Source organism: Dipodomys spectabilis, unplaced genomic scaffold (assembly GCF_019054845.1).
Source record: "Dipodomys spectabilis isolate Male_0828 unplaced genomic scaffold, ASM1905484v1 ptg000001l, whole genome shotgun sequence".
NCBI classification, from domain to species: domain Eukaryota; kingdom Metazoa; phylum Chordata; class Mammalia; order Rodentia; family Heteromyidae; genus Dipodomys; species Dipodomys spectabilis.
The window spans coordinates 2,997,804-3,012,394 of NW_024870678.1; the positions used below are offsets into that span (position 1 = coordinate 2,997,804).

General features: G+C 42.1%; 1 protein-coding gene across 1 annotated transcript in view; it reads left to right on the forward strand.

Annotated features, from left to right (window-relative positions):
- Positions 1-14,243, forward strand: part of Armc2 (armadillo repeat containing 2) — a 100,933-nt gene extending 86,690 nt beyond the window's left edge. Inside the window, exons 16-18 of the mRNA XM_042675029.1 lie at positions 2,248-2,380; positions 2,723-2,883; positions 13,103-14,243. Of these exons, the coding sequence (XP_042530963.1) occupies positions 2,248-2,380; positions 2,723-2,883; positions 13,103-13,260 (452 nt within the window). The 3' untranslated portion in view covers positions 13,261-14,243. The remainder of the gene's footprint in view (positions 1-2,247; positions 2,381-2,722; positions 2,884-13,102) is intronic.
- The last annotated feature ends 348 nt before the right edge of the window (positions 14,244-14,591 follow it).

A 14,591-nucleotide genomic window follows, 5' to 3' on the forward strand; every position in this document is an offset into this window, starting at 1 on the left:
TGTGTTAAATGGAAACAAATAATCTGCATTCATTATTTCTGCCCAGGAGAATGGACTCGAGACATTTTCCAACACATACTAGAATGTCTGTCAGACTTTGCTTGTAATTGCAAGAATTGGAAATGACCTAAGTGTCCACCAGACTAGATGATAATTATGTGTAATGTATTTTGGTGTATAAATATGTATGCTTGTGTAACGAAATGTTGTATGGCAATTTAAATAAATTAGATGTTTGTATGTCAACATGGATCAAGCCTAAATGTGCAGGGGGAGCAAAAAACTAGAGATAGGAGAATAGAGAGAGAATGATGCCACTGGTGTACTTTTTTTCTTATGTCTTTCGTTTGTGGGACTTGAACTCTGGGCCTACGCTTGAGCTCTTCAGCTCAAGGCAAGTGCTCTGCCACTTGAGCCACAGTGCCACTTCTGGTTTCCTGGCAGTTTATTGGAGATGAGTCTCACAGACTTTCCTGCCTGGACTGGCTTTGATCCTCAGATCTCAGACTCCTGAGTTGCTAGGATTACAGGTGTGAGCCACTGACGCCTGGCTGGTATATGTAGGATGTTTGGAAATGAATGCTGTATGTCTGAGACAATTTATTTTTGGAAGGGTTGTCAAAGATGTAAAGCACATCCATAAGGTTTTGCTTATTAATTTTAATGACAAATAAGAATTGTATATATCTGTCAGGCACAACATGATGCTTTGAATATAATTTATTTCTTAACTTAGGTGGGCAGCATGCACCCAAGTGTTTATATTAATCATACTTTTGATATGTCTCACATCTTTTGTGTCAAAGTAATAATTTTGGCCAGGTGCCAGTGGCTCACGCCTATCATCCTAGCTACAAGAGAATGGGGGAATCATGGTGTGGGGGTGCTATGGTGTGTGCCTGTCAAACCGAGCTACACGGGGGCTGCAGTTTGGGTGGATCATGGTATCAGGCCAGCCTACACAGTAAAGTCTGTGAAACAGAAGGGAAATGGATGCAGTAATGTGTGCCTGTGATTTCTACTTTCAGGAAGTAGGCAGATCATGGCTCAGGCAGACCCCAGGCAGGAGGCAAGACTCTGTCCTAAAAATAGCCAGTGACAAACAGGGCTAGAGGTGTGGCTCAGCAGTATCATTGCTAGCCTAGAGTGTGAGGCCCTGAATTCAAACCCCAGTACTTCCAAAACAATGACAAGTATAGTTTTTTTTTTTTTTTTTTTTTTTTTGAGATCTTCTATTTTATTTTATTTTGGGTCCAGTCGTGGGGCTTGAACTCTGCGCCTGGGCGCTGTCCCTCAGCTCTTCAGCTCAAGGTTAACACTATACCACTTGAGCCACAGCGCCACTTCTGGCTTTTTTTTCTTTTTCTGCTTATGTGGTGCCGAGGAATCGAACCCAGGGCCTCAGGCATGCAAGGCAAGTGCTCTACCACTGAGCCACATTCCCAGCCCGACAAGTATAGTTTTAAGATCAATGACCCCAGCAGCAAACTGCCATGATCCCACTGCCCCAGCGAGAACTGCTAACATTTTGGAATGTGTTCTTCAGAGTGTTCAGAATATTTGCATGTAATGTGGCCTTTGCTGAGCTCATTTGACCAACCCAATCAATAGGGCCGAGGCTAGAGCCTGGCAGCCATCACCCTCAGGCACAGGCGGAGCTCACCTCTTTTCCTCTCTCTTAAACCTTAAGTTAATTCTCCATCCTCTGGTGTGGGGGATGAGAAAACAGGGCAAAGGGTTCCCAGGTCTGTTTCCTAGGAGTGAAGGGAACTGATCCCCGGGGTGCCTTGCCCCCCGGGGCAAGCCAGGCCTGGGAGGCTTCAGGTAAGACTACATCAGGAACTGACTCTCTCCTCCCACACACCAGCATGTACTGAAGAGTTGTTTCCAGAAGTTCCAAAGGCCCTTGAGAACAACCCGAAATAGGGATGAATATCTCCTGTGTTCCTTCTTTTCACCCCCAGAGTCTCTATTGCAGCTCTGGAGACAGAACTGCTGGAGTTGGTGATAATATTGGAGCAGAAGATGTGGGAAGCCAAGACTAGGCACTTAGGAGATAGGTGTTGGGACACCGATTGCTGGAAGAGGGATAAAGACCTAGGAAGGATGGGTGAAGTCCATCAATGAGGCTTCTAGCTTTGTAAGCTACTCCCTCCCACGTCCCATATGCCATTTGGGAAACAAGATACATCTGGGGCCCCTGCCTCAGAGCTTTGGCTGGTCCGCATTTGTTCTCTGTCCTCGCAGTACACAAGTTCATGATCGCACTGCTGGACGCTAAGCATCAGGACATCTGCTTTTCTGCCTGTGGTGTTCTCCTAAATCTCACCGTGGACAAGGACAAACGCGTCATCCTGAAAGAAGGAGGTGGAATTAAAAAGTAAGTTTAAGGCACAGTGTCCTGACTGAGTCAAGAGGATATAGTTTTTCCTGAGAATTTTGACCCACCCCTTAGTTCATTCAAATTAAGCAAAGGTATTTCAACATTTGGAAAGTCCTAGTCTAGCACACAAAAAAAGGGAATTTAGATTCTATTGAACACAAAATAATTCAGGAGTTATTTTGCCACTTGAAGTTGGAAATAGGAAATTATTTTAAATGATTGTTCCGTTATACCTCACACATATTGTGGAAGGATAACCAACCATCATGCTATAAAAATACAAAAATAAAAGACAGAGTACAAGTGAGTAATATTTCAATTTGCCTTTTTCTCACTCAGGTTAGTGGACTGTTTAAGAGATTTTGGTCCTAATGATTGGCAGCTGGCTTGCTTAGTTTGCAAGACTCTATGGAATTTCAGTGAGAACATCACAAATGCTTCCTCGTGTTTTGGAGATGAAGATACCAACACTCTCTTAGCCCTGTTGTCATCATTTTTAGGTAAGATTCTTCACTGTGAATCTGTGAGTTTTTATCAAAGTGAGATAAGCAAAATTTGTTCTGTGACCCATTTGGATAAAGACTGGTATATATATTGGGGTATTTTTTCTATAAACAAAAAATAAAATGTTTAGGATTACTATGATTGGAAATTCTCTGGAAGAGCCTGAATGTTATTTATTCACAATGGAGACAACAAAAATGTTTAACTCCTTGGAAACTTGGAAACTAACCCCCTCTCCCAGTTTTTTTAGCTGCATAAATAGACTTCAGCAAGAACCTCTTTTTGTTGCTTAAAGATACAGACACTGTCATAACTTTGAGGAAATATGGTTAAATGCTACTTTGCATCAAGTCGTGTTTTTAAATGGATGTATATGATTTAATTAGTAGTTATGGTAATTGCCATGTGGCAAAAGGGCTGTGAAACTAGTTTTCACCCTAGTAGGCTCCATATCCTGAAGTAGTAGAAAGCAAAGGCTTACAAACTGAAGAGGAATACTTCTCACGTTTAAAAGTATCCTCATTTTAGGATAATTTCTTTCCTGCCTTGGTTAAGAGTGGAGTGCCTAGCCATGGCATTGGATTGGCAAGGCTGTTTAGAAAGGGTCGGTGTGATTTAGTAGCTATGTGCTCAAGTCCTCTTGGCTTGTGATTTGGACAAGAGAAATTTTGATAACCTGAGTTTCCATCTCAAATATGGATATGATAAGCTCTGACTTTCCCTGGGGGAGATAATTGTGAGGCCCAAACAAGCAAGCATTCTGAGGACATAATGGAAAACTCAGTAGGCTTGTAGTCAGATGGTTGAGTTTGCCTCTTTGCCTATATCCCTTACATATGTTTAGACCTCGGGCTTAGACTCTTTGGATTTACATTTCATTATGTTGAAGTTAGGAATAATGGGTGTCTACCCTGCAGGGTTGTGAGGATGGTATATGAGCCGCTATTGACAGTCTAGTAGACTGCACCTGACATCTAGCAAGACCTCAAAAGATGGCTACAGTGCTTTTCAAAGTGTTGTATGAAAACATTTTTGAATAGGAACCAAGATTCAGAAGGTGTTGGAAGGAGTCAGAGTTGCTAGGTTGTTATGAAGTTTGCTTTTCTCAGGTACATACACTTTTGTGTACGAATAAGAATGGTTTTAAGCATGATTGTAAATGATTGACATCTGTAGCCCTTTTGTGACCATTAAGCTTTGTCTGGTTGCAGGAAGCAAAAAGTGCCTGTTCAGATTGCCTTAATCTGGTTCTGGGCTGGGGGAGAGGAAGCATTAAAATCAGCCGTGGAATTAAAAACACCTGTCTTAACCCAGGCTTAGGCGTTCAAATTCAGGAGCCCAGGAGTGAGCTTGAGAATCTGTGGTCTGAAAAGTTCCTCAGGTGAGGCTGATAGGTAGCTAGGACTGAGGTTCATGAAGGGGTTTAAAGATTTGCAGGGGAGGAGGAAGTCCGGAAACAAGAGGTCACCTAAAGGCTCCCAGTGATGCTCTCAGAAGCCAGAATCCTCAAAGCAGGGAGCAACAGAGCCCCAGCCCAGCCCTGCATCCACTGGGGTGGAAGATGTTTTTTCTCTCTCTAGGCTTCTGTTTGGCCATAGTTTCTGCAGCTTGGGCCTCCCCCTGGGTGCACTCAGTGTTTGTCTTTCTGCATCTCTGTTGCTGGCACACTTTTCTGTGTCTCCTGTTTGGGGAGAAGATGTGATTGGCTCAGTGAGTCACTCCAGTGGCATGAAGATTTTATATGCCTCCGTGAGAGGCTATCTGTGGCTTCCTTTGTTACCTAGCTGAGGCAATCAGCCATAAATAACAAGGATGGTGGTGCCACACAGCATCAGGACCAATCAGACAAGGCTGTGGGCGGGGCCATCTTCTCCACTGGGCCAGTATACCCTGAAGGCATTTCTTTGTAGCTGGCCTACACCTAAGACTCCATTCCCAACTTTCCCTTGTGGCCACCCCTGGCCTTCACACATGCCCATGCGTGTTTCTGTCCTCACAAGCCCTTCTAAAGCTTTCAAAGACCATGGTTATAGTCACAGGAAACCTATAGTTCTTATCTAGCCATTAATTATGGCCTGTGTGCTTTCTCCTGTACTACCGTTTTATAACTTTTATTTTCCCACTTATTCTGAGCCACTATTTAGAGACAGGGTATTGCCTCATACAAACTAGGTACTTTCCCCGTGCTATGGATCCAGCTAACAGTGGTACCTTTGTTTTAGTACAGCTGTATACTTTCATTTATGGTTTATTTATTTGAGACAATGTCTTGCTATGTGGCTCAAGCTGGCCTCAAACTTCTGTTCCTCCTGCCTCAGCCTCCTCCTTAGAGTAAGAATTACAAGTGGGCACCACCATGCCCAGCTGTACTTCAAACAAAATGTTCATTCTACCCTAACAAGATGTCTCTGAGGTCATTAGCTAAATGTAAGAAAGAGGAGAAAAGTCCGTTGAGAAGGGTTAAATGATTTGCCTAGAGTCCTAACAAAGTCTGGACTTTCCATCAGAAGATAAACATCTAGCCTGTGTTCAGCTGCTGTTCTGTTACCTGATAGGCCCTAACTCCACCCTGAGTAGATGGTGACAAGGATAAAAATAAACAAGTTACAAACGTACAACATGACAGATTTCTCATGCAAACCAAGATGTCTCTCAGTCGAGGTGGTGAACTTAATCAAAGTACGTTATGGTGTGCGCTGAAATACCACAGTGGAACTCCTTTGTACAATTGTGCTAAATAAGGGAGGGAGAGGTGATTTCTTAAGAATTATGAGCTGGGAATGTGGCTCAGTGGTAGAGTGCTTGCCTAGCATGCATGAAGCCCTGGGTTTGATTCCTTAACACCACATAAACAGAAAAAGCTGGAAGTGGAGCTGTGGCTCTAGTGGTAGGTAGAGTGCTATCCTTGAGCAAAAGCTCAGGGACAGTACCCAGGCCCTGAGTTCAAGCCCCAGGTCTGGCAAAAAAAAACAAAACAAAAATGAGGACTGGGCCTTGTGGTTTATATGGTTTATACTGCTTCTTGGCTTTTCTATCAATAAAAGACTCTCTAAGACCCTTATGATGCAGAATCTAGTGCTTGCCAGGTAGGAGCTCTACCACTTGAATCACGCCTCCAGCTATGATAAAGATTGTTTTTCTGTCCAGGGTTTGTTCAGACCTACCTATAGCCTCTGGTATAGCTAGGATTACTGACACATTGCAGCTCATCTTACTGGTTGAGATAGAATCTTGCTAATTCTACCTCTCAAGTAGCTTGGATCATGCATGTCAGCCATGGTGTCTGGCCTGCCCTTTACCTCTGCCATGGTCATGGCTGTGTACAGATGAAGTGAAATGGAGTTGTACACTGACATGTTGAGTCGAAACCCCTTTGTTCAACTATTTAAACATTTTAAAAATGAAAATGAAATGTTTACTCAGTATTCTTGGGAAAGAAATGAGAATGTAGGAGAGTACACTTGAATTTCAATTCTTTGGCAATGATAACTCAGAATAAAAATGAAGAAATAGCCAAGATCTTTTGAGAACAGAGTAAAATATGAAATCACATCGGCCCACGATGGAGTATGATAGCTGTTTTTGGAAATAATGGCATAATATTTGGCATAGTAATAAAAGTTACCTAGCTTCTTCTTGCTGAGTGACTGGGGAAAAGGGGTTGTGGTCTTCAGCGTGGTTGAGATGTTGACCTTCTTTCTGGAAAGGTGTTATAAAAAAAATATGGTCTAGTTGGGCTTATACCTGTAATCCTAACTACTCAAGAGGCTGAGATCTAAGGATCACGGTTTGAAACCAGGCCAGGCAAGAAGTCCTTGAGACTCTTATGTCCAAAAACACTTCCAAAAACACCAAAAGCAGAGCTGTGGCTCAAGTGATAGAGTGCTAGCCCAGACCACAAGAAGCTCAGGCTTCAAGCCCCAGGACAAGGTGGGGGAGGGGAGAGAGAGAGAGAAAGGGGAGGGGGGGGGGGATATGATCTAAAGGTTCCTGGCATGCTGTAGGCAATTCTTCCAAGCTCATTATTGTGCTCTGGCACACTAGTCCTCCACCATGTACCCCTCAGGAAGCTGGCGAATGGAGATGGGTGTGTGCGGTTGAGTGTTTTGAACATAAAGAACACTAGGCTATTGTAGGCTCATGGTGATGTGCGTGGGACCTGGCACTTGGGTTCTGTGAGGAGGACCATGGGGCCTGATGTTCCAGCTGGAGAAGCGCAGCATCAAGCCTCTGCCAGAGTTACCAGACCTGTGCCTTAGACAAGAAGGCCTGGTTGACGACAGATCCTCCAGCAGTGGGTTGGCCTTGCCAGGAGAGCGGGCAAAGCAGGAGAAGCTTTTCTAGGTGCTGTAGGACTCTGGAACTATAATGAAGATCATTTTATTATGGTTAGGGTAGATTCAGTGTTCTGAGTCTTACAATCCTTTATAATACCTTACCTCAAATCTAGGTATTTGAAAGCATTCACTGAATAAAGAAAGCTGAAGAATTGTTGGTCATCTAAGAATCAAGGGCTTTTTTTTTTTTCACCTGTGGGCTATGAAATCAATTTAGTTGACTATTACCAATATCTTTTAAAGATAAGATAGCAAAGGAAAAAATCCTGGTATAGGTTATATGCAGTAAAGGTAGGTTTCTTCATGTGCAATGCTTGACTTAAAAAAATTGTTTTTTATGTAGGGCTGGGAATGTGGCTCAGTAGTAGAATCCTTGCCTAGCATGCACGAAACCCTGGGTTTGATTCCTCAGTACCACATAAACAGAAAAAGCTAGAAGTGGTGCTATGGCTCAGATGGTAGAGCGCTAGCCTTGCACAAAAGAAGCTCAGGGACAGTGCCCAGGCCCTGAAATTGCCCCATGAGTGGCAAAAAAAAAAGTGTATATAAATTTCTAAGGTTGTGTATGGACACAGTGAATCATAATATAAAATGTATTCCTTACTGTGAACAATACAGGTAGAAATTATAACTGAGTCAGCATTTGCTATTCTGCAGTACAAGGTCAAATTTTTGATACACAGTGTAACATGGAACCTTTTCTATAGTCACTATCTTTTCTTAGAAACTTCAGACTTCATTTCACTTATAATTTATTTGGCTATTATCTAGTTTAACCATTAGACTGAGTGTGGTCTGACTATGGATTAACTAATTTCTGAACAAGCTGGATCTCAAGGAAGGTAAGAAAGTTTTAATATTAGATTAAAAGCAAAATAACAGCAATAACCAGAAAATATTCTAGACCAACAAATTCATCTAAGCTATAGCAAAAAACAAAAAAAACAAAAAACAAAAAACTATTATGTGGCTGCACAAACCCTAAGTAGAAAGAAGGGCGTAAACAAGGAAATTCCTTCCTTCCTTTTTTTTTTTTTTTTTTTGCCAGTTGTCGGGCTGGGCCTGGGCACTGTACCTGACCTCTTCAGCTCAAGGCTAATGCTCTACCACTTGAGCCACAGCACCACTTCTGGTTTTCTGGTGGTGAATTGGAGATAAAAGTCTCAGAGACTTTCCTGCCCATGTTGGCTTTGAGCCACGATCCTCAGCTCTCAGCCTCCTGAGTAGCTAGGATTACAGGCATGAGCCTGTGCCCTAGCTGCTTTCTTTCTTCTGTTTCTCTCCTTTCTTCTTTTCCCTTTCTTTTCTTTTTGTGTTAGTCCTGAGCTTGAACTCAGGACCTGGGCACTATCTCTGAACTTTTTGCTTAAGTCTAGCATTCTACCACTTGAACCACAGCTCCACTTTTGGCTTTTTGCTGGAGATAAGAGTCTCACAGCCTTTCCTGCCCAGTTGGTCTAGTTCAACCTTGATCCTCAGATCTCTGCTTCCTGAGTAGCTAGGATTACTGGTGTGAGCTACCAATGGCTGGCTTGGGAATTCCTTTCTTAAGCAATTTCTAGTGCTCCCAAAAATATCTTGAGGGGTGAACCAGAAGATGATGTAGAAATCTGAAGTCACTCAGAGTCTAGCAGGCTCTTCTTATCCAGAAGCAGTAGCCAAACAGAAGAGTTTTGAAGTCATCAAACATAGTATTCCCTTCCCTGTACTCCCTTCTGGTTATCTCTGGAGGGAGAGGGGAAAGCCAGGTTTGCTTGCTTACAGTGTCTTTGTGGAGTGGTTTGTGAAGTGTTTGGGTCTGCCTGGAACTTATCTTAGAGCTGCAGAGCTGTCTACTTGCTCGTGAGGGGAGGGTGGGTGGGGAAGGTACACACTGGGATTCCACACTTCCTTATCTTGGGTGGTAACCTTAATACCCAGAGTGCTGAAGTACACAGGGTGCGTTCACAAATAGTCAGGGTAGAAAATCTGATGTAAGCAGAATAATGTAGCATTTCATAATAGGATATTAATTGCCCCTATGAAAAAAAGTTTGCAAATTATGTAAGTAGCAACATTTGTGGTCATTTTAGTGGTTGCACTAAGCAGTCTGTCTCAGGTCACAGACCTAGGAAGGAAATGGCAGAGCCAATCTTCTGACTGGCACGCTGGTGCCCCTTCCGAAAGTCTGTTACCTGGGTTGGGAGGTGAGGCCCACCATAAACAGAAACTTCAGTGGTCACTCATCTTTCTGCTTGAATTAGATATGTTTATGGTATTCACAGAATTCAAGAGTATCCTGGCATTAAAAATGAAATTAAAGCCGGGCGCTGGTGGCTCACGCCTGTAATCCTAGCTACTCAGGAGGCTGAGATCTGAGGATCGCGGTTCAAAGCCAGCCTGGGCAGGAGAGACCGTGAGACTCCGATCTCCAATAAACCACCAGAAAACCGGAAGTGGCGTTGTAGCTCAAGTGGTAGAGCGCTCGCCTTGAGCTGAAGAGCTGAGGGACAGCGCCCAGACCCAGAGTTCAAGCCCCACGACCGACAAAAAAAAAAAAAAAAAAATGAAATTAAAAGTCAGGTGCTGGTGCCTCACATCTGTAATCCCAGCTACTCAGGAGGCTAATAAGATCTGAGGATCGTGGTTCAAAGCCATCCCAGGCAGGACAGTGTAATTAACTCCAATTAACCAAAAGAAAACCAGAAGTGAAGCTGTGACTCAGAGTGGTAGAGCACTGGCCTTGAGCAAAACAAGCTCAAGGACAGCACCTAGGCATCTTATATTAGATAAATGTTCCACTACTGAACTACATTTCCGTCCTTAAAGGGTTGGTTGGCATTTCAAAGAAGTATATTCTGGGAGCTGGGAATATGGTTCAATGGTAGAGTGCTTGTCTAGCATGCATGAGGCCTTGGGTTCGATTCCTCAGTACCACATCAACTGAAAAAGCCAGAAGTGGTGCTGTGGCTCATGTAGTAGAGTGCTAGAGTTATGTAAAAGATGTAGTAGAGTGCTAGAGTTATGTAAAAGAAGCCCAGGGATAGTACTCAGGCCTTGAGTTCAAGCCCAGGACAGAAGAAAAAGAGGAAGAAGAGGAAGAGAGCAGGAGGAGGAGGAAGTGGAGGGGGATATGATTCTGATAGTTTAAAAGCCACACTCAATTCCCAATTTGCAGTTGTTGTTTTTTTACTTTTGCGCACACGTGCTGGTTTTAGGCCTTAGTTTTTCACTCAAGGCTGCTATTCTGCCACTTGAGTCATACCCTCACTTTGAGCTTTTTTGCTGGTTAATTAGAGACAAAGATATTTGATTTTCATAGATTTTTCTGCCCAGGCTGGTTTCAAACCCTCTGATCTCAGGCTACAGAATTGCTAGGATTATAGGCATGAGCCAGCAGTGCTAGGTTTGTTTTTATTTTCTTATAGTGTTAGGGATCTATAACTCAGGGCTTCACAAGCTAGACCAATGCTCTACCACTGAGCTACATTCCTGCCCTTCAGTTAAGTGTCAAATTTAGATTACCTACTTTCCCAAAATATTTCCTGATTCCTTTTTCTGTAAGTCATCGAAATAACTAACTTTTCTACTATGCATATAAAGAAGTTATTTATTAATCCTTTGGTAAATGAAATTATAATCCAACTTTTGGATATAAATTTGTGTACAAATTCAATTAATTATTAAAAGAAGTCAATCTTGGGCTGGGAAGTTGGCTCAGTGGTAGAGCGTTTGCCTTGCATGCCTGAGGCCCTGAGTTCGATTCCTCAGCACCACATAAGCAAAAAGAAAAAAGCCGGAAGTGGCGCTGTGACTCAAGTGGTAGAGCGCTAGCCTTGAGCTGAAGAGCTGAAGGACAGTGCCCAGGCCCAGAGCTGAGGGACAGTGCCCAGGCCCAGAGTTCAGGCCCCACGACCGGACCAAAAAAAAGAAGTCAATCTTAAGTTGGCTTTTTTTTTCCTTTTTTTTTTAATTTGTTTTTGGTTGGTTGTGGGTCCTGAACTCTGAGCCTGGGTGCTGTTCCTCAGCTCTTCAGCTCAAGGCTAGTGCTCTACCACTTGAGCCACAGTGCCACTTCCGGCTTTTTCTGCTTATGCGGTGCTGAGGAATCAAACCCAGGGCAAGCACTCTACCATTGAGCCACCTTCCCAGCCTCTCCCCCCGCCCCTTTAAAGGCAATGACTGCCTTCTTAAGAGACTAAAATCTGTTTTGCTGAGTAGTCAGTACATGCCTGAAATTCCAGTATTTGAGAGGCAGAGGAGGAGATCTTAAGTTTGAGGCTAGTTTGGACTATTGTTTAGCAAAATCCCATCTCAGAAAAATACAGCCTAAACAAGAAGTCTTGTTTTAAAATATTTGTAAAGAATAAAAGACAATAAATAACTCCTTTAATGAAGCCTTTTTTGCCAGGTGCTGGTGGTTCATGCCTATAACAGGTGGCTGAGATCCAAAGAATCATGGTTTGAAGTCAGCCCAGGCCGAAAAGCCTTCAAAACTTCATCTCACTAACAATCAAACAAAACCGGGGCTGGGTGCATGGCTCAAGTAGTAGAGTGCCTGCTAAGTTAGCAAGTCTAGCAAGTTTGAGGCCCTGAGTTCAAAACTTGGTATTAAAAAACAACCATTAAAAGTGTTTTGAATCCAGTCTAGTTGTTCAAGCATGTAATCTTAGCTACTTGGCAAGTGGATTGAGGTTCAAAGCCAGCCTAGGCAAAACAGTGTGAGAGACCCCCATCTCATCTAGTAGTTGTGTGTAACAGTGTACAACTACAGGGGAAGCACAATGGCTGTGCATCTGTCTCTTATCCCAGCAACATGGAAAAGTAAGCACAAGTAGTAGGATTGAAGTCCTGTCTGGCCTGGGCATAAAGCAAAACCTTACTTCAAAAATAACCTATGAAAAGGGAGTTGAAGGAGGTGGTAGAGTGGCTTAAGTGGTAGAGTGCCTGCCTTGTAAGTGTGAAGTCCTGTTCACTTCCCAGAACCACTAAAAGGAAAAAGAAGACTTTTTTATTTTTATTTTCTTACTTTTACAGCATATGGTCATTTCCTACTTAGGAGGCTGAGGTGGGAGGATTTTGTGAGCCTAGGAATTCAAGACCAGTCTGGATAACATTGTGAAGACCCTATCTTACTAGTCAGAAAAAAAGGAAATGGACTGGTAGAATAAAAAGCTTTTTAGCTGTGTACCAGTGGCTCACACCTGCAATCCTAGCTAAGCAGGAGGCTGAGACCTGAGGATCGTGGCTTGAAGCCAGCCTGGTCAGGAAAGTTTGAGAGACTCCAATTAGCCACCAAAATTTGGGAAGTGGAATTATGGTTCAAGTGGTAGAGTGTTAGCCTCAAGCAAAAAAGCTCAAGCCTGAGAACCAATACCTATCATATGTATGTAGGTATGTGTACACACACACACACACACACACACACACACACACACACACACACACACACACACACACACACACACACACACACAGAGTCAACAACAAAAACAGAATCCCTTTTATTTTTTGGCCAGTCCTGGGGCTTGAATTGTGGGTACAGGCGTTATCTCTGAGCTTTTGTGCTCAAGGCTAGTATTCTACCACCTGAGCCACAGGTCCACTTTCCACTTCCAGGTTTGTTTGTTTTTTTAGCTTAGTGGAGATAAGAGTCTCACAGATTTTCTTGCTTGGGCTGGCTTTGAACTGCCATCCTCAGGTCTCAGCTTCCTGAGTAGCTAGGATTATAGGCATGAACCACTGGCACCTGCCTGGCCTAAGAACCTTTGAATCCCAAATACTAGGTGCATCTTGTTGGTATTATTAAATTCATGATGAGTTTAACACATCATCAAAATGTAAACTATTCAGCAGGATTCCATTTCTAAATACTATAATTTCAATTTTTCTGATATAGATGAAGAACTAGCACTGGATGGCAGTTCTGATCAGGACCTAAAAAACTATCACAAAATCCACTGGGAAACCGAATTCAAACCTGTGGCAAAGCAGCTTCTACACCGAATTCAGAGTCACCACACCTTCCTGGAGCCTCTACCTATTCCTTCTTTTTAACACGATGCAAATCACCAGCAGAGCAGGAAATCAGGTCTTCTTGGTTCTTAAGAAGTGGTAACAAACATGAACATTTTTTCAGTATTAACAAATATTGAAAGTTTTTAAAGTACTGATTTTAGTGAGTAACCTAAATATTTTAAAAGAAATAAGCATTTCCTCTTTTTAGGTATTTTGGGAAAATAAATCCATGTTGTATTTTCTGCTATGAGGAGTATACGATGAAAATATATGCATTTTTAAGTTAAAGACTTTTTATTCTCTGATAAATTAGTGGTGGTCTTAAAATCCTAATTTAAAAGTTTTAGAATTTAAGCATGTACTAGTGTATTAGTTACATTAAGTATGTAAGTAAAGACTTAGATTTTATTCATGGGAAGAATGGTAGGGAGGTGCCATATATATGTAACTATTTTAACAACTGTACTAATTCTTAGTACATCTACAAATAAAATTTCTGACTAGGTACCAGTAGTTTTTTGGTCCTTAAGTTAGAAGAAATACATAGACAAACTCTGCTTTGGGTCAGCTATTTTTATTAAGTATAATAGATGAAAGAGTATTTTACTTTTGTTTTGAAATAAAATAACTGGACTCAGTCCTTTTAATTCTTACTCTGTGTCTATCAGAGATGACATCAGAAAAGAGTTTAAGCTTGGGTTTATGGCAGACTTTCCCCTTGCTAGCTATGTGGGCCTTATGGAAATAACTTAATATCTGGACTTTACACTTCAAATGAGAACATTATCTATTTTATTACAGTGTAGTTTAGGGCAAAATATTAAATACTTAGGTTGTCCAGTGTATGATTTGTAGTAGGTATTCAGTAAATAATAATATTATGATGGCAATTAGCCTGTCATTCTTTGTGGGATATGTTTCCCTTCAAATAAAGGACTTAAAAAGACAAAGAAATTGAGATTACTATTTTTATCCTATACTAGTCCAATGAAGATTTAGAAATAACAGCATGCTTAGTTCTCTGCTTGGAAAAAAGCTGTTAACAGCTTATATTTCACCTTAAAAATAACCATGGGGTTATTATCCCAGGGTGGATGGGCTGTAGAAGCCCATTAGAGTAACCTACATTTCTGCATAGGACTTCACGCTGGTGCATCATCTGGGACTCATCACTGGTCAGGGCTCTGCCAATCCATATGGACACTGACTTCACTGTAGCCCACAAACCATAAGTACATGTGAGTGGGTTCAGTCTAAGATGAAATAGCTTAATCCTCCTGAGGGGCTAATCTCTCCCACATATGTAAGAATGTAAGTTTATATTTTATCCACAGAAAGGTATATATAGTTTACTTTCAGTGAGGAAAAAA